The 23,432-nt window shown below is 29.8% G+C and overlaps 1 protein-coding gene across 2 annotated transcripts in view; it reads left to right on the plus strand.

Moving 5' to 3' along the window:
• The window catches only part of LOC129219275 (3 beta-hydroxysteroid dehydrogenase type 7-like), a 58,366-nt gene extending 45,961 nt beyond the window's left edge, over window positions 1-12,405 (plus strand). The window contains exons 3-5 of one of the 2 annotated variants that reach the window (XM_054853604.1): window positions 1,470-1,634; window positions 3,758-3,973; window positions 5,321-12,405. In XM_054853604.1, coding sequence (XP_054709579.1) covers window positions 1,470-1,634; window positions 3,758-3,973; window positions 5,321-5,877 — 938 coding nt within the window. In that variant the 3' untranslated portion in view covers window positions 5,878-12,405. The remainder of the gene's footprint in view (window positions 1-1,469; window positions 1,635-3,757; window positions 3,974-5,320) is intronic. The other variant, XM_054853605.1, reaches the window with a different exon arrangement.
• The last annotated feature ends 11,027 nt before the right edge of the window (window positions 12,406-23,432 follow it).

Raw genomic sequence — 23,432 nt, forward strand, 5'->3', positions numbered from 1 at the left:
CGTAGAAGTCAGTTTTGACAATTTTTGTAGTAAATCTGACTGAATGTTGGCAATAATGTGCCAAATGTTGGCTTCCGAGTACTGCATTGTTCCTATTTTATCAGCATAGGTAAGGTACTTCACATATCCCTAGAGGAAATAATCCTAGGATGTCAATTTGCAAGGTAGTGGTGCAGTGGAATTATTGGTTTATATGTCTTCAGAAATGATGAAGGTCAGAATGGTACTTTCAATGATGAGCGGGGTATCGAAACATAACTGACTTTCTCCTGCCTCAATTGCAAGGAATAAATATTGCAGACAGTGGCTTCAACAGGACAGTGCCACATGCCGTGCAGCATGCAAGACAATTTACTACAAGTAACATATAACCGAAGAATAATCTAGCCACCTCACTCTTGCAATTTGACCCCCTTGGATTATTTCATCTGGGGATTTGTGAAATCCCTTGTCTACCCTGATAAATCACGAACAGTGCATCACTTGAAAGCCAACAATAGCTGCATTGTTGCCGACATTCAGCCATAGGTACTTTTTTCCACATCACTCCACTACTAAGCGATTTGCCTTAGGTTTGCCAGACGTACTGCAAAAAGTGAAAACTAGACCCCCAGGTATGCACCTCCAGGTATGTATGTACCGTATATGCGCCAGTCACAGTTACTGCATGTCTGATATCATATTCAAACATTAATGCCATGAAACCATCATTCAAATAAGTCAAATTACATAAATAATAAAGACATTTTTTTGTGTGTGTGTTTTATTTTCGTTTCAAGTTCTCTGCCTCTAAAAAACATTTTAGAAAATATTTATTGGGCAAAAATAAGATTTCTAGCTGGTTTTACCTTTGCCTTTTAGTGATTCAAAATAGTTAATGAATTATGCACCCTTGAAACTCCATCCACAAAAACTTTTTTTAATAAAGGGAACAAAATTGTTTTGGAGATTAAGAGAGAAGAAAATGTGTAAGTAGTGCAGATAGTTTCTGACCTGTGAAGTATGCATATTATGCAATGTATTGCAAAAGTTACACTCTTTAACATAATTTTGTAGTTGATTTCATTGCACTAAACTCTGGAAAGTAAAGTTGCATACATTTGGATGTAGGTAGCTACAAGTGTTGCTACTATAAAAAAATTGTTCACCATACTTTTTTTTTATCACCAATCATATTTTGATAACATATTAAACATTTTAATGCTTTTATTTTTATTTTTTTTATATTAAAGTATGCTAACAATAAAAAGTTGTCTAATTTTAGTGAAAATTTTCCACAAAAATATTTGGTAAAATCATTTGTTTCCAATTTTTATCAATTATTTATAGATGAATGTTGTAATGCAATATTTTCCTCTTTATACATCTTGCTTATACATTACATCTTATTAAATCAAAATAATCAAAAACTTAGATTAAAAATAAGTACTTTATGTTCAATTTCTTCATTTAATATTTTTACATTTAAGGTCATTCTGAAAAAATCCCAATGAAGCATTATGTAGCTGATATTCGGAATATGGATTCAGTATTGGAAGCATTATCAGGTGCTGACTGTGTTATTCATGCTGCTTGTGTTATTGATATTGGTTTGTTTCCTGATGCTAAAGAAATGGAGTCTACAAATATTGATGGTATATATTTGTTAGCTGTACAAAGCAGTATTATTCTCTTTAACTTATTTATACTGATATAAAATTACTGATATTTTAAACTGCGAGAATTTTTTTTTTTTTTAATGTAGGTGAATGTGGGGTAAAATTAAGTAGCAAAATCTTTACTTTGTTTCTAGCACAACCTATCTGGTAATATTCTAACTATTAGTACATGTGGTCTATTATAGTCTGCAAATGTTACCTCCGAAGGTCACAACATATGATAATACAAGCAACGTATAGAAACTGATACTCATATCGTAATATTTTGTTATAAGTCAAAAAAATTATATTTTTTCTTGTTGTTATAAAATTAGAAAGTTCTTGTTATATTTTAAATATTAACTGAGATCTACTAATATTTCGTGAATATTTCATCATCAATTTATTTAATATTAAGCTTTTAATATTAAATGTTTCGTACAATTAGTCAAATGCATGCAAGGCAAAGTTAAATAGCTAATGATGTTTACTTGTTTAATCATTTGTTACTAAAATTACTTACATGTCCCTTTATTACATAGCTCATTTACATTCTTTTAATTAATAATTGCAATTATATATTCAGTTACTTATTTTCTTATTCATTCATTATTGTATTTATTCATTTGTTTAATTCTCTATTAATACATTTATTTATTTGTTTGTTGTTTCATTATCTATTCAATTATTCTTTTATTTACTCATTCCTTTGATGAAAAATATTTTTTTTTCACATTGCCACATAGAAAAATAATACAAAAAAGTTCCCCCTTTTTTTCTTGAATATATAAATTTACTGACTAAAATAGATAAATGTTTCAATGCAAGTTTTATAAAAAATAAGTAGGTATTTTTTATGTACTGTACAGTTCAAAAGAAAAAATAATTTGCTAATATCAAAAGAAATAAGTTATCTTAGCAATTTCACTTTGCCCTTCACTCCTTACTTAAAATTTGATTTAATCCATGAAATTATTAATGAAATTAAAAATGAAGTAATCCATGATAATGCACAGTTGTTTTATTTCTCCCCTTATCATTAAAAAAGTGAGTTGAACTAAGGCTAGTTGAAAAAAAAGTGTAAAGAAATTAAGCATTACTTAAATAATCCATTCAGCAACTTTTTTTATTTTTTCCAAACAGCGAATAAAAATTTTATGCATTTCACTTTCATGATATGTTTAAATGAGACTAAAGCATGAGATGCTTTAGCTTTTTTCACCTATAATATGTTTTTTTTTCTACTAAAAGGTATATGTGTGCTCTTTATTTTGCCTCTTCAATTATAGCTTAGAAAATTTATAAATTTGTTGCATGCATTTTTTACATAATTTGTTGGAATCAAATTGTTATACAACAGATACATTCTTAAACTTTTTTTGCTTGTTACATTTTCGATGATTTACATTTAATTATGATTTAGCATATAAGTAAGATTTTTTTTAGAACATGAAAACTTCATATTTTTTAACCTTCTTCCTACATTTTGTAGAATTTTTTTTAATGTAAGTATGATGGATATGTAAGACAGTAAAAAATCTTTCAATTCAAAATTGGTTAAAAAGTGTAAAATTATTTTTGAGATTTAAAGCTTTCTTTTAAAATTTGTGCTTGAACTAAATCTAGTTTTTAAGTCACAAATATTTTGAACAATTATAGTTTTGTAATTGTAGCATTGTACTATAACATAAATTTGATTTATACAATTTAAAAGGGTATTTTGTTATGCCTTTTTTTTTTTTTTTTTTACTTTCTATTTCACAATCATTCCTTTAGCTCATACAAATATTCATCTTTTGCATAGTTGTTGGCTTATGTTTTGCTATTTATAATGAGTTTTATTGTTATAAAAGATCAGAGAATTAGTTCAATCGTTCAGATTCTTATCAAAACAAAGCTTTAATAAACAGTTGGTTAAAAGTAATTTTTGTATTGAATAAAATTAAAGAGTACTTCTTGATAATTGCAGCATTTTTCAAAGTAAGTTTGTTTTTTTTTCGCTCAGATTGTCATACATATTAAAATTATTTTACTTATAGAAATGAATCCATTTAATTATTACTGAACAAATTGATAACATTAGTTTTGAGACAAATTGAATGGTGTTATTTCAATTTTAGGAACTGCTAACATCATTGAAGGATGTATACAACAGAACGTTTCACGTCTGGTATTTGCTAGTACCACTGATATGGTGTGTGGTACTGAACACATATTTTATGGAACTGAAAGTACTACACCCATACCTACTTCTTTTATGATTGGTAAATATGGGGAAACAAAATGCAAAAGTGAAGCTCTGGTGCTAAAAGCTAGTGGAACACTGCTGGCCAATGGTAATAATTTTGTTACAGTTATACTTTGCATATTGTGTCATCTATGTTAATCTTGTTTTTATAGATTAAGATATTTTCATTTACTTACAATGTCTGATTTATACAATTTCAAAGATGTTATTCAATCTCTCTTTCAACTCATTTAACTGAAAATTAAGTTGCATGATAATTAAATAAGAATTTAATTATCATGCAACTCATCCATATTGTTTAGTCATTCTTATTTAAAAACATAATGAAATTTGTCATTTTTTAAGGGGTTTTTTCGTATAAAATGTGTTGAGCACCAAACCCTTTGCATATGGAAACATTTGAAATGACAGGCCTTTCCCTGATATGTATATTGTAGAGCTAGGATACAGATATGGCTAGGGTTTTTTTTTTTTTTTTTCATTTGAAAATACTCCTTGATTATTTTTTAGAGAAACAAAATTCATTTTGGAAGAATGAAATGCTCAAAAAGAGTGAAGACCATTATTGTATTCAGTAATAAAATTAGGGCACATTTTTTTCTAAACATTAAATTTCATGATAGTGTAATAGTGAAAATTTTTTTATATAGGTAGCTATCGCAATAACATGGTAGAGTGTTTCTTGACATATAACTTATTGTCCCTTGTGTCTCCATTATATCGAAATATGAGATCTCAAATTTCGCCGAAATTTTAAGAAAAGTTACCAAATTTAGTGGGTTACAGTGGGTAATAGAAAACATCTTTCACACAATATGTAGATATATGCAGACATTGGAATCGTATGATTAATTTTTGTCAATTCTTTAATTTTGATGCTTTTTTAAAATTTTCAACAGATTTTAAGATTTTACATCTTGATAAAGAGCAGACGAGAGCAAATAATTTTTGTGTCAAAAATATGTGTCAAGATGCTGTTTAGATTGCTACCTATTTAAACTTTTTTCATTTTCCCACTATTCATGTGGTTTTATGATAAGGATGAAATAGAAGAAAATGAGAAAAAAGAGATGCATGCTATTTTTATTTTTGAAGTTTAGATTGATACTGTGTATTTACAAAATTAACAAAACATTCAAGTGCAATATTTTAAAATTACAACTCCTTTCTCTCCATTTTACAGAAAGATACATTTTTATTTTAAACACAAAGCATGAAAAATGCTTGACTTAATATTTGAGGAGTATCTATGATTTTAAATTCAAAAAATATGTCTTTAAGTGCCTTAAAAATTTTTGTGTACATATCGCCACCTCTTAGCGACAGTAAGATGATCTATTGTTGCTTTGAAGTGAAGATATACACTCCCTTTCCTCCAAAAATTGTCCTGAAGTTGTCATTGCTACTAGTACTAATACAATAAATTATTTTTTAGGTAATAAATTACGTACTGCGGCTGTTCGCCCAACTCCTTTCTTTGGTGAAGAAGACAAGCAGTTCTTTTATCGAGCAATGCAATACACTAAGAAGCATAATGGTTATTATCGCAGAATTAGAAGTTTGGATGAAAGACTGCAAATTTGCTATGTCGGTAATGCAGCATGGGCACATATCAAAGCTAAAGACTGTCTTGCAGTAGATGAATCTATTTCAGGCGAAGCTTTCTTCATAACTGATGATATGGATGTGATTGATATTCATGAACATATGCAACCATACTTAGAATCAAGAGGCTTTACAATTAGCAATTATGTTTTTCCTTACTGGCTTGCCTGGATAATATTGACTTTTACTACCTTGATTGTGTATTTTATCAACATTTTTGTTAAATTTAGGCCTGATATACCTTCTGTTGCACAACTGAATTATATGTGTTCTACGTTTTTCTACAATCGTAGCAAAGCTACCCTTCGTCTGGATTATCAACCTATTTACACTCCAGAAGAGGCTAAAGAAAATTCCATGAAATATTACTCCAAAGTTCCACTCTAAGTTGCTTAATATTAATCTTCATCTAACCTCAATATTTTTGAAACCTAAAGGTCAAGCTCTTTACTTAGTATTAGCATTTGGCATATATTTTTAAAGATAAAATATAGGAAAGTTACATATCTTTATGCATCTTAAAGTTATAATAATAAAACTGTTTGCTTTTGATTATGCAGTTAAAATATATGTGTTTATAGAATGCTTTTAAATTACCTAATTAACTAATACATTAAATTTTCCTAAAATAAGCATTTGATTCAAAGTTATAATTTAAACTATTCATTTAATTTCTATTACAAATTATATTTTTGTTATAATTGTGAACATCATATAAAATCATCAGCAGTTAGGTAGTCAAAAAGTTGAAAAGCTTAGTATATTTTCTGTAAACCCATTATCAAACCAAATGCCATGATCACATCACTTTCTAAATGCCCATGTATGTGTTATTATTCATTATAAATGTCCATTTGTGTACTGTAAATGACTTCATTATATTTGTATTTGAGTTAAAAAGTTTATAAATTGCTGCAGTTATTGAAGCATTTGTGCACTTCATTTTAAAGGTTTTTGCATGAATTGTATATCCAGTTAAGAAGTTAAGTTAACGTATCTTGTTGAGTAGTTTTTTCACGTTAATACTTTAATAACACTTTAGTATCACTTTAATAACATAGTCTTACTTTCATTTTGATAGATTTTATTTCAGATGTTGAAAATTGTGTGCTTCAATGCTCTAATATTTAACTTTAAAGTAATTTTCTATGTGCTTTTTGTTTTTTACCAATGATACTTTATTTTGCATGTTTTCTGATAAAAAAAATTTCAGAAATTATACATATACTGTCACAGCAAATTTTTTTTTTTTTTTTTTAATGATATACCTTGTGTAATATTTCAGTTTTTTTGGAAATGAAATGTCTTCATTCAAACTCTCCATAGAAATTTTTTTAAAACAAATTTGTACCTAAAATATATTTCATTTGAATATTAATATGATTGATGTTTCAGTTCGTAATCCTGAAATATGTGGCAATTTTTTGAGATTTTGCTAATTTTACAAAATTTATGATCAATATTTATTGCATAGATATGTTATGCTATGCATGAACGTTAATAAACATTGACATGTTTGAAAAAATAAATAAAGACGCAAACTTGTGAAATAATCGGAGACATGTTTTGTGAGTTTGCATCTTTTTTCCATTGAAAAGCGGGTTTATACTTTTGTTGATGTAGTTTGTTGTTTATTAATTCATTCTGAATTTATTGTAAAATGCTGTTAAGCAATATTTTATTGAAATAATTTGTAAGTTGCCTTGTAACTTTTATAGCTGTAATTTAATTTTGATAAATAATTTCAATGCTGTTAAAAGTTTTTTCAAGATTTTAACAGCAGATGAAATTTTGGCTCAAAATGTAGTTATTATGGGTGCTATAAAATGTTTTAGTCTTGCACTATCACAAAATAACCAAATTCTGTTGTATCATGTGGTTAAACTTATATAATTTTTTGTATGTATTTCTTATTTAGTAGAAGCTTTTCTGTGTGTAAATCATGAGTAAAAATATCAAATGACAACCTTTTTTCGTAATGAATTTGTTTTTCTTAGAAATTCAAGAGAAACGGTTTAAAATAATTGTCTTTATATTCTGCAGCAATCCAACATAATTTATCTTTTATAAAAAGGATTTTTTTTTAATTTTATTTCTACTTGCAGTATGATCAAGTAACTTTTTCCCAAATGAAAATTTTAGACTAAGTTGGGGCAGGGCTTACTTGGTAGCATATGTAATGGTCTGATCAGTTGCTTAATAAAATTTTAAATGCTGTTAAGCTATGATTGCTCCAATTAAAGACACCCATAATAGCACAATGAGTAAACTAGGACCCTTAGGTAAAGGTCAGTTGAACTTATGTCTCAGTTTGAGATACAAACCTTTTTCAAAATGCTGTTTATGTATTTGCATAACATTTGTTTCTTTGCCTGATTTTGTTCTTCATGCTATTTTTAGATATGAAACGTGTAAATTTTACTTTGGTGCCATGTTGTTATGTTTTTGTAATAAGTTTCTTTTTAAATAATTATCTTAATTCTGCTTACAACTGAAGCTTCCTCTCTGTTTATTTTGCTTTCTAATTGTATGAAGTGCCTTTAAAGGAAGCTTTTAAGTGCTTTTGTATGTGCCTTCTATTCTCAGTGGAGTTTTGCTTTGTAGTTTAACTGCAGATATAGTGCCTATGACGTTTTAAGAAGTAGTTTAAAATAGTTTTTAACTTTTAAGTTTAAAGCATATCAAATTGAAAAATATTTCTCATATTTGATATTCTATTATTATTTTCTTCTTCCAAACAAAATACTAATAATTTGTTTCTGATTTCATGGTTTCTGTATTTAACAGCTTTCTTTGTATTATTCACAAATATATATATATATATATATATGTATAAATATATTTTTTACCATTTTTTTTCATGAGGCTCTGTGGAAAAATTGCATATTATAAAATAACATGCATGTTAATAAAATTGCCTGTTATATCAACCAGGTATCCAAGAGCTTGTTTACATTTGCAAAGAAAACCAGGTTATTGTTTGAATTTTTGAAACATGATTTAAAAAAAAAAAATCTTCTTTCAACTTATTCCTTACTAAATGGAAAGTAGGCTAGTTCAAAGGTGATATGGACCATTGCAAGTTACAATTTATCTTATTGAATTCCCTACTCCCTTCACTCAGTCGGCCATTGCACTTGCTTTGTCAGTGAGCTTATAAATGCTAAAGATGAATATCTGTAAATTATCTTCCAAAATATACTTACAAGAGAGTTTTATGTCAATTTTATACAAAAATTTTAAAATCTGAATTTAATTTCTGGCATGTCTATGTTTAAATAACATGTTCTGTATATATGCTTGATAATAGTACTCAAATTGAGAATCGTTTTACTGCTAAGAAAAACCTGAAAAGAAAGCTTTATATGTATATATATGTATTATTTTGTTATAAAATTAATATCTTTGAGCTTAAATATTTATTAAATGTTTTACCAATCAAAATGTTAGTTATTACATTTATTACAGTACTATTGTATCACAGTTAGGATGTGTCTAATATCATGTGAATGGTTCCCATGTAAAGTGAGATTGTTTCTGAAAAAACAAACACATACTTTGGAAACTATATATATATAGAGAGAGAGAGAGATGGGTGGGGGGGATGAGAGGAGGAGGTGTAAAAACAGGCACCATCATTTCAAATCTTTCTGGAAGGGGGGGGGGATTGTATTAAACCCTCCTGGCTACCCTAAATGATTGACCCAATGAGCATTCTTCTTCAGGGGTTTTGGAAGATGCTGAAGACTGTGGACCAGTTTTGCAGACCATGCCATTTATTGATACAAGATTCCGGAGGACACTTTGAACCTTAGTTTCTAGTCAATGCCGATGCAGCTTGGGGTAATGTGCTAAAGCTTGACAACAGAGAGATGGCAGACGAACTTGATGCTAAAACATGATTTTTATCTTTTGTTATAGGTAGAATCAGCCTGAAAACAAGAAGTAAAAAGAGACGTGTTCTTGCTGATCCTATCCATTACAAAATAGTAACAAACAATTACAGATGTTTTTTCAGCTTCAAGGTCATCTGCCATCTCTCCATGGTCAAACTATAACTGGTGTTTGATCTGAACTGTAAACTTTTACCAGGTACCTAAAGTCATATTATTTTCATGTACTTATTGGTATTTAAAATTAATTTAAATGATGTTTGTAAATTGGAGGTCCTAAACTATTTCAGATGCATGTTTTTAGGTTACAGGTGATAGTGGATATCTTAAGTGGAGTTGGTGTAAATATGGGCTCTTATTTAACTGAATGCAGAAAATAACAATATTCCCAGGGAATTTCAAATGCAGTTACTCCACCCAACATGCCTTTTATCCTCAACATCAAAAACCAAACCACTGGTGGAAACAGAACAGCAAGGTACAACCTCCTCACTGGGTCACCATACAAAGATTGGTTGACTAATGCACTTGCCAAAAGTGTTCTGCACCCTTGAGCTTTTTTCAGACAAGAGACGGAGCAGGGAGCGGGGGTAAAAAGCTCCCCCCCCCCCCATTCTAAAAAAAAATTCTTTGTGCAACTATCATACTCCCATTGTGAAACAGTGACAATGGGTGCGTTCATAAAGTTTAACACGTTTAACGAGTGAAGCGAGTTAACCGAACGAGGCGTTCAAAAAGAGAACGTGTCAGCTAACTGGTCGTTCAGAAAGTAACTCGGTTAGTTTTGTGAAGCGAAATTCTTAACAAAGCTCACAAAGGAAAGAGGTGGTTTGCTCAGTTAGAAAACATGGTGGCTCCCAGTGCATGCAATGTTTGTTTTAAATTCGATATATGTGCGGTTTATAATGAGTTTATTATTGAGCATATGAAATCTTGTAGCGATAAAACATCAGGGTTTGTAGGGTTGAGAAAATTTCAGTAAAAGAAATCGAAATAAATACTTCATACTTTAATTATTCATTTGCTCTAGACAACTATGACAGAAAACAATAATAATAATGCATTTTGAATTTTACTAGCCTTTACCGATGCATTGTACTTTACTTTTAGTCAAATAATTTAAATACACCTTTGCCTATCACTTCTTAACAGGGGGAAAATGTGTCGGAGATCGGAAATTTTAAATCAAAACACATTTTGCATTTTCCTATAACTCATCCAGAAATAATTCAAAATACCTGGTTTAAGTCAGGTCATATCTGATTTTATAAAAGTTAGTAGATTTATAGTGATATGTTTTCTATCCAAAAAGAGTCGGCGTGACTTTTCTGCATATACCGGGGATATATCAATTTAAGAGTAAACTAAAGACTGTTTTCTATAATTTTTTTAAAGATATTTTTAGAAATTAACAATATTTGCAAACAGTAGGGCAGAATTTAGAATGTGTGGGAACATATTTTTTTTTTTTAAGTATTATCTGTTGTTCTGTGCTAGGAAACAATGATGGAATCTAAAAAATTATCTTAAGATGAAATTTAGTTAAAAGGAATCTGAAAAATTGTTGTCCTCCTTTTACTTTATTCAAAAGAAGAATCCTCTAGTCTTTTTTTCATCACTAACTTCTAAATACATATCCTCCGAAAAAGCAATGATCTGTGCCGTCTGCTAACCTAACGCCCGCCATCTTTAATTTTAACTGATCGTTCAAAAAGTGAACACGGGTAACGAAAAACCGAAGAGTTGTCGTTCGTTAAGCCAGTGAGTTTCGTTAGACTTTTTGAACGCAGCCAATGATATTAGCCTGTATACAGCAATTGTTATAAACCGAAATTGAATGGTGCAAATACTCTTGCATTTTTATAATGTTTTATCTAGTTTAAAAACGTTTCAAACCTTTTTTTCTTTGTAAGATTTTTGGAGTTACAACCCATTTTTTTAGATACATGATTATTAGCTTATGTATAATTTCATTTTCAGCTTGAAATAATTAAAATTTTTGCCTCCTCTTGTTTATTACACTTGTCATCGCAGTTAATAAAGGTCAAAAACCTGAAAATTTTCAAAAGTAAATTAACTTAGTCAAACTAATAATTTTTACTGTGTTGAACTTAGTGGTAATTAAATCGTAAAGAGAAAGGGATACCCATGTTTAAACCTTTCACCCTCTCTCTCTATATATATATAAAATAGGTGAGAATCTTTGATAGGTTGAGCATTTAAATGGTGGATTCAGTTTCTCTGTGATAAAACTAGTATCCATTTTGCATTCCTGTATCTCATATACTCTAAAATAAGACTTCTCAACTTGTGTCAGTCCCATGGACCAGTAAAAGTTGAAGGTTGTTGGGTTTTTTTCCCTTCTATTTACAAAAAAAAAAAAAAAAATTCTTGATCAGGTTTGAAGAAGTTTTACTTACATTAATTGTAACATTTTTATTATGTTTTGCCCTATTGAAATTATTTTTTTTTTATAGTTACCATCCATAAGTAAATAAACCTTTGAGATAAGCCACGGAAAATAAGAAGTTGTCACATAATTATTGTATATAAATATGTTGTAAAGAAATTGTTTTTACCGTAGGATAAGTAAAAATCTTTGAGAACTGGTAAATTTTCAGACCAGTGCCGGTCCACTGGCCCAGTCATAGAGGAGAATATCTGCTGTAAAAGACTTAAAAAGTATTCAAGCCTTGAAGTTAAAAGAAATGAGGACTATAACTGACAGGATTGCAACTTTGAAATCTTCCACTTAAGTGGGATTTTGTTTTTTTTTAATTTTATATTAATTTTAAATTTGTATTGTTTGTTATTGTTTAAATTTTTTTTATGAAAAAATGAAAAGTGAAGGCAACTGCACATTATTATTTCAACTGTAGCATTCAACTTTTAAATTCATTCCATTAAGTAAGCGTTATCTCTCCATTAATTATATATTTGCTAATGTACTGTTTTGTTTTTTCTTCTTTGTATAGTTCAGTTTTGGTTATTTTTATATTCATGGATTTTCAAATAAAAACTGGTAAAATCTTCAATTTTGTTTGCTTTATTTGTTTGCACAATGACACAGAACATGATCTTAACATGCTGGCTTTATTTTAGCTTTTTTTTTTTTTTTTTTCAATAGATCATGTATTTATTTTTTCGTATTGTAGATATTTTTTCAACTCTTATAATTTTAATATTTCATTTAACTAATACAGAATTTAAGAGATTTTTTATTTATTTATTTTTGTTATTATTATTATTATTATTCTTTTTTTTTTTTTTTTTTTTTTTTGAGGAAAAATTCGAGCAGATTTTAAAGTAAAAGCTAAATTTGTGCTTTTGCCTTTGTGATGAAAAGTAAAACAAAACATAAATAATACAAAGTTAATGTCTAAATTTGCAGGCACTGTACACGTGTTTTGGGGGTTACAAGGAACCTCTTTTAAATGGGGAAGAATTAAGTTCATGATGTAAATATTATATATTGTTTCAAATGTGCTTGAACTTTTATTTCGTTTCTGTGTGTAGAAAAATGTATTCAAAGTAATGAAACAAATAAGCAATAAAATTCACGTTTTTCTTTTTTTTTTTTTTTTTTTTTTTGCGTTTATGCATCGAATTTTTCTTCAACTATTTTTGCACACAGGTAAACATTTCATTTTTTAAATAATGTATGATTGATTCAGAAATAAATGTAGAAGGAGGAGGGGGTGAAAAAAGGATATCAACCCCCCCCCCCCCCCCGCCCCTTGGACAGGCAGGGCAAACTTTCTTGTTGAATTAAAACTCCGAATTGATTGCATAAACTAATTGATAATCAAAATTAATAAAATTGACAGGTAAGAGTATTTCTGCAAAAGAAAAAGCAAATTACACTATTATACAAGTTGAGAAAAAAATAATTCAAAGCTTGTTAGGAAATAATCAAGCTGACTTTGTAATCAATAGGTGTTCTTTTAGAAAATAAATAAATAAATAAATATATGCAGGTAGTGTTTTAATATGAAGTATGTTTAAAAAATACAACAGATAAGTTTTTGTTTGAATTTGTTTAGCATTTAAATTGTGTATACATAAAAAAAAAAGTGGATTTTGAGATCTTTAATTAAAATCACGTTTTTTGCAATCACAAACCGCGATGGGACTTGACACGTTGGGTTTCCTGTTTCTACTAATGGCTTTTATTGCAACCATTTTTTGTATTCAAAGCGTCAAAATTCAAATGAATGCCATGGACTGGATGTTAGATGTTATGTGCTGTATACCGATTTTAAGTAAAAAAGATTGTGTCAACTCAAAGTGGTGGTTTGTAAATTCAGTAGACATCACCTAATGTGATAACATTTGGGCGAAAGTGATTTGATATCAATAACCGGCTGATTATAATTAAAGAGAAAAGTTGAATGTACATATGCACAACCAAACAAGGCTCAGCTGATAAACAACTGTGTTACACAAATATTAAATGTGATCACATAAAGCGACGTCTACTGTAATTTGATTCCAAGGCACAGAATGCCACATGAAAAGTAAAGAAAAATAAAATCAAAAGACAAATCAACTGAAGTAAAGTGAAAACAGTAAGCAATCGTGATTGCTCAACAGAACCCTCCCTCTATTTTATAATCTACATAGCACAGGGATGATTATACCCCCCAAAAGCAGGGGAGCACCTTTCTAAATGCCAAACTCTCCCCCCCCCCCAAAAGAGAAGAATACCCCTCAAAGCAACCCCTTCCATTAAATTTCAACGCCACAACGTGCACCACGACCCCCCCCCCCCAGGTGGCACCCCTGCATAACACCATGAAAAATTAGGCTGTACTGGAGATTTGTTCAAGAACATTGAAATCTTATTTTTTTATTTAATGTAAATAAAACATTTTTTAAATAAATCACAAAAAATTCACCAAATTTTGTGGCATGTGCAAGTTTCAAGTGGCAAACAAACCTAATGCACATTATTTTTATGGTTTATCCAGTGGCCACCTCTTACATGAATCCCCTTTGTTCTACAGTTTTGATTTTGTAAAGTGACCGATTCAATGAAGTGGCAAATTCATAAAACCTGGATTTTGTTCTGTTTTTGAAGATTTGATTCAATAACACATTTGATTGAATTTACTTCGGATTCAATGAACCAGCTTCCACTGTATTTTCAAACATCAAAATTTTTTCTAAGCAATACATTAATAATGTTCAGTTAGTTACCACCCTATAGCCAGGACTAAATCAGAAATACGTGAAATACACTGCCAGCTCAGTCATTTCCAGCCGAGGACTGCAGTTTCGTGCTTATTAGCACTTATCAGCCCGGCATAGGAAAGTGACTGAGCTGGAGATGGAAAACCTCTTAAGGAAGCCAAGAGTGCCAAACTGCAGTCCTCGGTTGGAAATGACTGAGCTGGCGGTGTATTTCACATTAATGATGGTCAATTAAAGTACGAAAAAATGTTGTGTGCGTATTATGGATGTGTTATATAAACAAATCAGTGGCAGCAGTTAGGGGTACGGGGCATGCCATCTCCAAAAAAAAATTTTTTTTTGTAAAAATATTGCAAATGTGTTAACTGGTTTCACACCATCTTTTCTTTTTTGAGTTCCCCAACATATTTTTTACAACTATAGCATTGCTTTTTAAAATTAACCGAACATACTTGAAAATTATGGAAAAATCAGTAAATGAACACAAAATATAAATTAAATAATATCTTTATTCACAAATGGTCATAAAAAGTTTTAAAATATTCAATTTTAAATATGTTTATGTTATTTCTCATAACCAAAAGGAGATACTACAACTAAAAATTCTATAAATGTAAAAATTACTTACATAGGTGATGTTGAAACATTCATCTCATGATTAACCTTTGGGTTTTAATTCTTATATGTAAACCATGCAATGATCGAAAAAATATCTAAATGTAGTAACTAATACAGGATCCAAGTTGTCTGAATTAATGAAAGTATGGATTAAACAAATTAACCTACAAATTCAGTCAAGGTGCATAAACAAACTACTCTACACAGTAAAATTTTGAACTCAAGACAATGAAATATAAAACTGCGTAAGAGAAAAATATAAAAATACAAAATACAGCCAATAAAAATACATTATTACTCTAAATGGCCTTTCATTTATACAGCATGTACACATAAATGATTGTTCAGATTTAGCAAAGACAGGTTTAATTGGGTCTGGATTAATGAGGGTTTACTGCCCAAATTTAGCAATGGTTTTAAATTCAAATTTCATGCAAAAATTCAACTACTGTCCTAACTTGAATGCTTCACAAACTCAGGAAAAGATTTTTTCTTTTTTTTTCAAGTAATTAAAATTGAAAAGTTAGACAAAAGACTTTATTTTAAGTAATGTTGATTTAAATGTCAATAGTATGTTTAAAAAAAATATATGGCAACAATTGTGAAGAAACATTTTCAATTTTGATTATTCTCAAGAATTTTTGGTGTTGTATGCTAGTAAAACTTTCTTGTATGTTTTAATAGTACTTAAGTGAACACATTTAAGGGGATCAAATTTTGTAAATAAACACATAATACTTTTAATTTTAAATGAAAAAGTCGCTGATTTAGATTGCGACTTTTGTTTCAAAGAGCAGCAAGGACGGGTCAGAAATTACAATAACTTTATTTTTAACATAATTTTGCTGTGTTTCAAGACTTTTTTTATGCAATTTTTTTTTATAAATAAGATCATTCCCTAACATTTTAGAGCATATTTTGCTTATTTCATTTAATTGTCTGTTGTACAGAAGAAGAAAGAAATTGGGCACGATCGCACATTTATTATGTTGCTACACATAATCTCACTTTCAAGAATGTTTCCTTAATTTTATGCTTTTGGCCTCACAAATACATTTTTTTACACTGGTATTTTCCCCCATTGACTTTCTCTCATTTATGTAGCATATCTTGAGTTAAGAAACTGAAATAAGTAGTAAACTGAAACTTTGGATTAGACTAAATAGAAAATGCTTTTTTGCAGTTGGTATCCAAATTTCTATTTATTAGAAGTTAAAACAAAAAATATGTAAGTGTATACTGAAAATATTTGAAAGTAAAAACTAATTAGAAAACATTTTATTGTATTAATGTAATATGAAAGCACTATTCAGTTAAAAAACAATTATGGAAATGCTTGATAGTATTCAAATTTTACGAAAGATAAAATGAGAATAGCAAACTTGAATTAAATTGCTAAGAGGAACCAAAAAAAAAAAAGTTTACATTTAAAAACATTCATTTAACATCTGTTTTATTCTACATATTCTCAAAATTAAAACTATTTTTATAAGACAATATATATATATATATATGTTCTGAACTAATTAAACAACATTTAATTAGGACATTTAAAATTTAATTAACAACAGGAATTACCAGGGATCTCAATAGAACTAATTAACCGCTCCATGTTTATTTTATCAAAATTTAACTATAGTTCACATTTCAAATTTACATTTTGATTTACATTCAAAACAAAATCATGCATGGCTTACGTAAGATTAAAAAAAGGGGGGGGGGGAATTCAAGTGGCCAACTAACGCCGTAATATGTATATTAAGATCTATTTTTCTTTTCTTTTGTACTAATGGCAGTATCTAGGGACACATATACAAAATGCGGAATGATTTTAGGAGTATCGATTTGACACATTTAATTAGACTTATGCTATTTTACGTATAAATACTTGTAATGTATACATTTTTAACACAGCTTCATTATACAGTAAACTTGCTGGAAAATCGATAAAATGCATGTTGTGGACATGGTACAGAAATGATATTTTACATGCATTTTATTTTTTTAAAACAAATTTTAAAAACAAAATGAGAGTGATAAATATTTTTATCACTTGGTGTGATTATTTTAAGTAAAATATATCAGTATGTATTTTCTATTGAATGCTTCAGGAAAACTGATCACAAAAAAAAAAAAAACTAGATTCTATTCATTCCTTAAATTAGTGGGCAGATAGGTGATGTTTAATGTCAAAAAAAAAAAAAGAAAAAGAAAAGAAAGAACTTCAGTCTTTTTGCATTATCTGCTTTGAGTGGACCCTTTGTGTAAATATTGGAAGTCTGAAAAAATGGAAATGGTGGTACCACACTCATCATTCATGGTTTAATAGATATTTTATTTTCATTAAGCCATAAAAATAGTAACAATAATGATTTAATAAATAAAGATGAATTTAAAAAAAAAACAAAAAAAAAAACAAAGATGAATGTACAATAAATAAACAAATAAATAAAACAATATAAAATAAATATATAACATTTAATAAGCGCATCTCCTGCACAGGATGCTATCTTTTTGAGACAGCAGACCACAAAGTCAGGATCCTGTCGAGGGCCACTTTGAGTAAGGTTCTGTGAAAAGCATAAAAGTGTACAACATATTTAGCACAGCATTTGGACATAAAATGTATCTTGAAATGGAGTGGCTAATTAAATCACTTAACTCAGATAAAGATAACGAAAAAAAGAAAAATAAAAAATATTAATGCAAAAAAGGGCTAAGTTGGAAAGCAACAGGTATGACTAAGGTAACCATATGTTCCGCTTAAACATGACTCCCGTGTTCCCTTCAAATGTATCGTTCTCCGAGGTGACAAAACGGAAATCCGAATGCTTCAACTGAAGGTCATTCGTACAGCAATTTAAGCCTTTTCAAGGCGATAATTTAATCATGAATAATAATTGAATTTATTTTAAGGTTCCTCGGCCCTCATACACCTGTGGAAAATGTATTTGTCGATTGGTAAAAAAGCCCCAATTGCCAATCACATATCCTATATCAAGGTGGATTAAAAAAATAAATTGTATGTATGAAATTCTGCCACGCATTTTTTTTAAATACTCAATCACTCCACTCAATCATCAACTGGGATGTAACTAAATTTTTACTTACAGTCACCCTAATTTAATAATACATAACTTTAATTTCTTTATTTTTTCACTTGGAATATTCAAATGCTTTTGTAGGTAATGCTACACATGCAGAACAAAGAAAAGTCTAAATAACAATAAAATAACTCACTGACTTGGATAAAAGTTTTCAACTATAAAACAACACTTATAACCAGGGGCTCAGCAAAGGGAGGTTTTGTGGAGGGGGGTTAACCCTGAAATCTTTAGATTGAACACATTTTGCCAAACCATCCATTCTGCGCTGTCTCACCCCTTTAAACTTTAATTGGCTAGAGATAAGGTGCAGGACATAAAGTGTGTCCTGAGGACATTGAGGGGTAAAAGCATTAAAATCATCAATTGTCATCCACCACAGGCGGCATGGAGGCCTCATAGGTGGTGAACAGCGGTTGGCGAAAACGAGCAGGGGGAGGAGCCCAACACAATCTTAATACATATCGGCGAGCCCTGTATTAAACTACTCCTTAAATAGTTAAAAGTTTCATCTCATCAAATTCAGTTGACTTTGTAACATCAGAACACATTTTCTGTTTTTTTTTTTTTCCCCCCAACAATAAATAACAATAGCAAGTTTTGAAACATTATTCCGAAGCAGTTTCATTTTGTTTGAGAATTATTTTCAAATATTTTAATCAAATCTAGTAAATGTTCTGATTTAAATCCTAAATGTATTAGTTACAAAATTATCATTTTTTAATTTAATTATATCAAGATAAGTTTCCTAGTCTTCGACATGATGGCTGGTTTTTACCAGTGCCCTACCAAAAGACCATTTTGTTAACAAAATGACCAACCATGCAATTATTGATCTTCTAATAGCTAAAAAAGAAGTGACCAAATAACTAATTGAACAGGTTTTTTTTATGTTCTTAAAAGATAATAAAATAGCTCAAATGTTACGTTACATCACACTCCTCGTAAAAGCTCCATGCTACATGCCATCCATGGATTTGGCAATAATGCCTAGGTATTGTAGTGTTCTGTTTTAAACTCCAAAAATAACCTAGAATTAAAAGTATGTTTAGTCTGAATATTTGAACATGAGATATAAATTAGTTACACACAAAATCTTTCCTTTTAAAAAAATAATTTCTAGAAAACAAAGCATCATGCCCAAATAAATTTTTCCAAAACTTTTATCTACATTAGAGACGTAACGAGTGGCACTTTGGCCGAGTACCGACTATTGAGTAATTGTTATGTTTTAAAATGAAGGCATACACATGATGAATTTTGACCTCATTGGAATAAAATATAGACCTCCATATAATTAGATTTCGAAACGAAATTCCAGCTGAAATTCAATTGAATATAATTTTAAAAATTTTGCTTAAATGTAAAATATTTTGATAAAAAACTGGTATTTTTAAAATTAAAAATAAATAAATAAAGGGTAGAATTAATCAAGTTGAAATTGCAATGAATTATATCAACCTATTACTGTTATAGTATGCCAAACATAAATAGTTAAGCAAATAAAACAACATTTACAGCAAATGTGCAAGAACACTGCAGACAGGTGTTTCGGCGTTACAAGGGATGCCGTTTCTGATGCACAAAATGTGAGCTTATGGATGTAAAGCAGGGTTGGCCGGATTGGACCTAATGGTTTTTTTTTTTTTTTTTTGAAAAAACCATTTTGAGCCCATTTTTGAGCTCTTTTAAATTTTCTGAGAAGTGTTTAAAAAACTAATTAATTTAAATACTTTAACAATTCAAACTTTTTATTTATTTGTTCTTCACCACAGACAATGGACATAAAAAATTAATTTAGAACTATAATAGTATTTCTTAATGGCATTAAAAAAATAGTTCAACGATTTTAAAGAAATGTATGATACTTATTTCTTTAACTGGTCAATAAATAACTCAAATTATCTTGACTAAGTAATGTCACTTCTGATTTTCTCAATATTTGTAGATTGTACGGAGGAAACTACTCTAGCTAAAAGGCTTTCATTTGAATTAATTTCTGCAAACCAACACGTCACAAATCTCAAATAAACAAGGTATATTTTTTAGAAATTAACAATTGTTACAAACGGTTGGACAGAAAACAGAATAGGAAATAGGATGTACAGTATTTTCATTATCTTACGAAAAAACTTAATATTTCTTACTCTGTACACAGAAAAAAAAAAAAAAACAGGCAACATAAAATTCAAAGAAATGTCTTAGTTAAACTGGAATTCAGTAAAAAGGGATTTAAACTACTTGAGGTTCTACAGTAGTTATGCATAACAAAATGAAATACAATGAAGTAAAATTCAAAAAAAAAAAATGTAATAATTAAAAACGAACAGTAGATTTTATCATTCGAGAAGTAACTTTGCCTTAACTGTTGATAATCGTGGAAACTAAAACAGCTTATCACATTAGAATTCATACTGGTGAAAGGCCATTTGTTTGTAAGCAGTGCGGTAAAGCATTTACTAACGGCTCTGACTCTGGGAATTTTAGAGCCTTCTACTCCAACTCCTTTACCCCAAAATCAGTCCAATTCCATCTTCGCAAGCACTGGCAGAGTTGTAGACCTTGAGAAGAAAAATAACCGACCTTAAATATTTAAAATCAGATGCAGAGTGAAGACATTGAAAGTTTGAAGCGAAAATGAAAATGAGTCAAAAAATACAAAATTTAACTTTTCATACGGGCCCTAGGTCCCCTAACTTATGCTAACGGAAATAATCCCCATTGAAAATTTCACCATTCCTTCCAAACATGAACCATTCTTGGGTTTAGTCGTCTTTTATACTTTTCTTAAGAAAACACTGAATTTTCCAGCTTTTTTTTTAACCCCAAGACAATTTTTGTGCTTTGTCCATATACTTACGCTACAATATGCTACAAGTACCCATTTTTCCAAAAGACAAAAAAAAAAAAAAAAAAAAAAAAAAAACCACATTTCTTTTAAAAACCCAGCTTTAGTAGGGCTTTTTGGGGTTTTATTAAAAAAAACCCGAAAAACCCTGGGTTCATGGGCTTTTTTTTTTTTTTTTAAACCTGGGTTTTAGCCAACCCTGATGTAAAGACATCGGACAAAATTCGAATTATTTTGTCGTTTATATACACCTTTTTATTAATTGAAAAATCTACTATTCAATTTTCAACAACTACTTAGTAACTCGGCAAATTGGCTGAGTACCGAGTATTTACCGAGTGCTCGGTACGTCTATAATTTACATGTAAATTTTTCCTTTTTTTTTTTTTTTTGAAGGGTGTATGTACACTTAAGGGCAAAGATAAAGGGGTCTGCCCCCAAAATAAATTAAAAATACACAATCTCCTTAATCTGGACTAAAATCCGGATAATGAGCATAACAAATTCTTATATAAGCAGAGATACCTTTTGTTAGAGCAAAAAATAACTCTTAGTAACATAATTCCATAGAAATGTTTCAAGCAAACTCTTTCATCATTGAGAGTTCAGCGTCATTGGTATCGCGCAACTACCGGATCTAGAGGGAAGTAAACCGGGGCTCTTGCCCTGACCGGCAACGTCTGAGGGGCCGCAATTCGTCATATTTCTGTTTTTTTTTCCCACTGGAACTCACTTGGCGGAAGATGGATTAGTACAGCATTTTTAAGATTTTAGCCCGGCTTGAAAAAATCGTTGATCAAACACTGTTGGACTGCTATGATAGATTATTTTGCCCAATCTATGCGGGTGGCACATTTAATCAAAATATAAAGTGAATGTTAGGCATAAAAATGAAGAATTCTTAGTTTATTTTTTTTATGCAAGTAGAAAACTTTTTTAAAAGTAGGCTGCGGTTTAACTAGTTCTACTATATTCATTGCGAAAGAGGATTTCCATATTTCCAAACTTAAATTCGGAAAATTATCATACAGTTTGGCTGGAGCCTCTATTCCCAGAATATTCTTAAATACATTCCTGCTATTTTTATTAGTACACTTACTGGTACGTAATACGTTTACCTTAAAATGGACATTAGTTAAAAATAGAAGGTGAGTTTCACTTTTATAACTTGTCTCATTAACATGGTCAATGATGTTTACTTAAACAATACGACAATTGTACATTTGATTTATAATTATCATATCACTTATTTCATACTTTGAAAATTATTTTACTGAAACCATCTTTTCATTTAAATGCTTTGAATGAAGCGAGAAAGATTTTTCAATGTCTCATTAAACAACTTGCTTCTGTCTTAGTAATTTTTACCAAGATTTCAAAAAATGTATATCAAATAATTTCATTTACTTGTAATCGGCTTGTTTTTCAGCTCCAAGAAAAGTACCTCTAAAATCCCCAATCTTCATCCAAAGTAAATTAGGAATACAGAAGAAGTTGTATTTCATTTACGTACGTTAATTATCAAAAACATAATTTAAACCTACTTTCAAACCAAAAACCCTCAATCTTCATCAAAAGTAAACTAGCAAAATAGAACAAGTTGTATTTCATTTACGTAAGTTGATCATCAAAAACATAGTTAAAACTTATTTTCAAACCATTAGTCCACAAACAGACACACATTTACTATAAGCAAAGCTCTAAATACAATACAGCTAAGCCTAAGCGAACCTTTAAATGCACTACTAAAGTCAAAATAAAGAAGGTTATGCAAATATTTTATAGTCTAAATTATCTGCATTCGTTATATTTCAAATATGAAAACATAAAGTAATCATAGTAACATCAAGTATATCAAAATCCCTACTAGCAAAATTTCTGGGGCCGTGGTAGCCTGATCGGTAAGGCATTGGACTCGGGACCGGAGGGCCTCGGGTTCGATCCTCGCTGGTCGAAGACCCACCGTCGTCATTAATGGGGACTGGGCGACGTTAAATATGCTCGTGGTCTCAATGTCCTCCAAGTGAAACGATACCTCTGGGGGTGCTAGTACTAGGTAGCTATTAGCTCCTAGGCTAGTTCAAAATTCTCACTAACTGTTCGATCCGGTGATGGTGCTGCCATCTATCGGTATATAAAATAATAGAGGCAAGGCACATAGTATGCAGTCCTCGACATAAATACAGTTGAAGTCAGTTGTGACTCTTGAATAGAATAGAATAGCAAAATTTCTTGCATCAACCTTGACAGATCTTGATATTATACTGACGGCGTCAATATTGACGT

Source organism: Uloborus diversus, chromosome 3, assembly GCF_026930045.1.
Source record: "Uloborus diversus isolate 005 chromosome 3, Udiv.v.3.1, whole genome shotgun sequence".
Lineage (NCBI taxonomy): Eukaryota > Metazoa > Arthropoda > Arachnida > Araneae > Uloboridae > Uloborus > Uloborus diversus.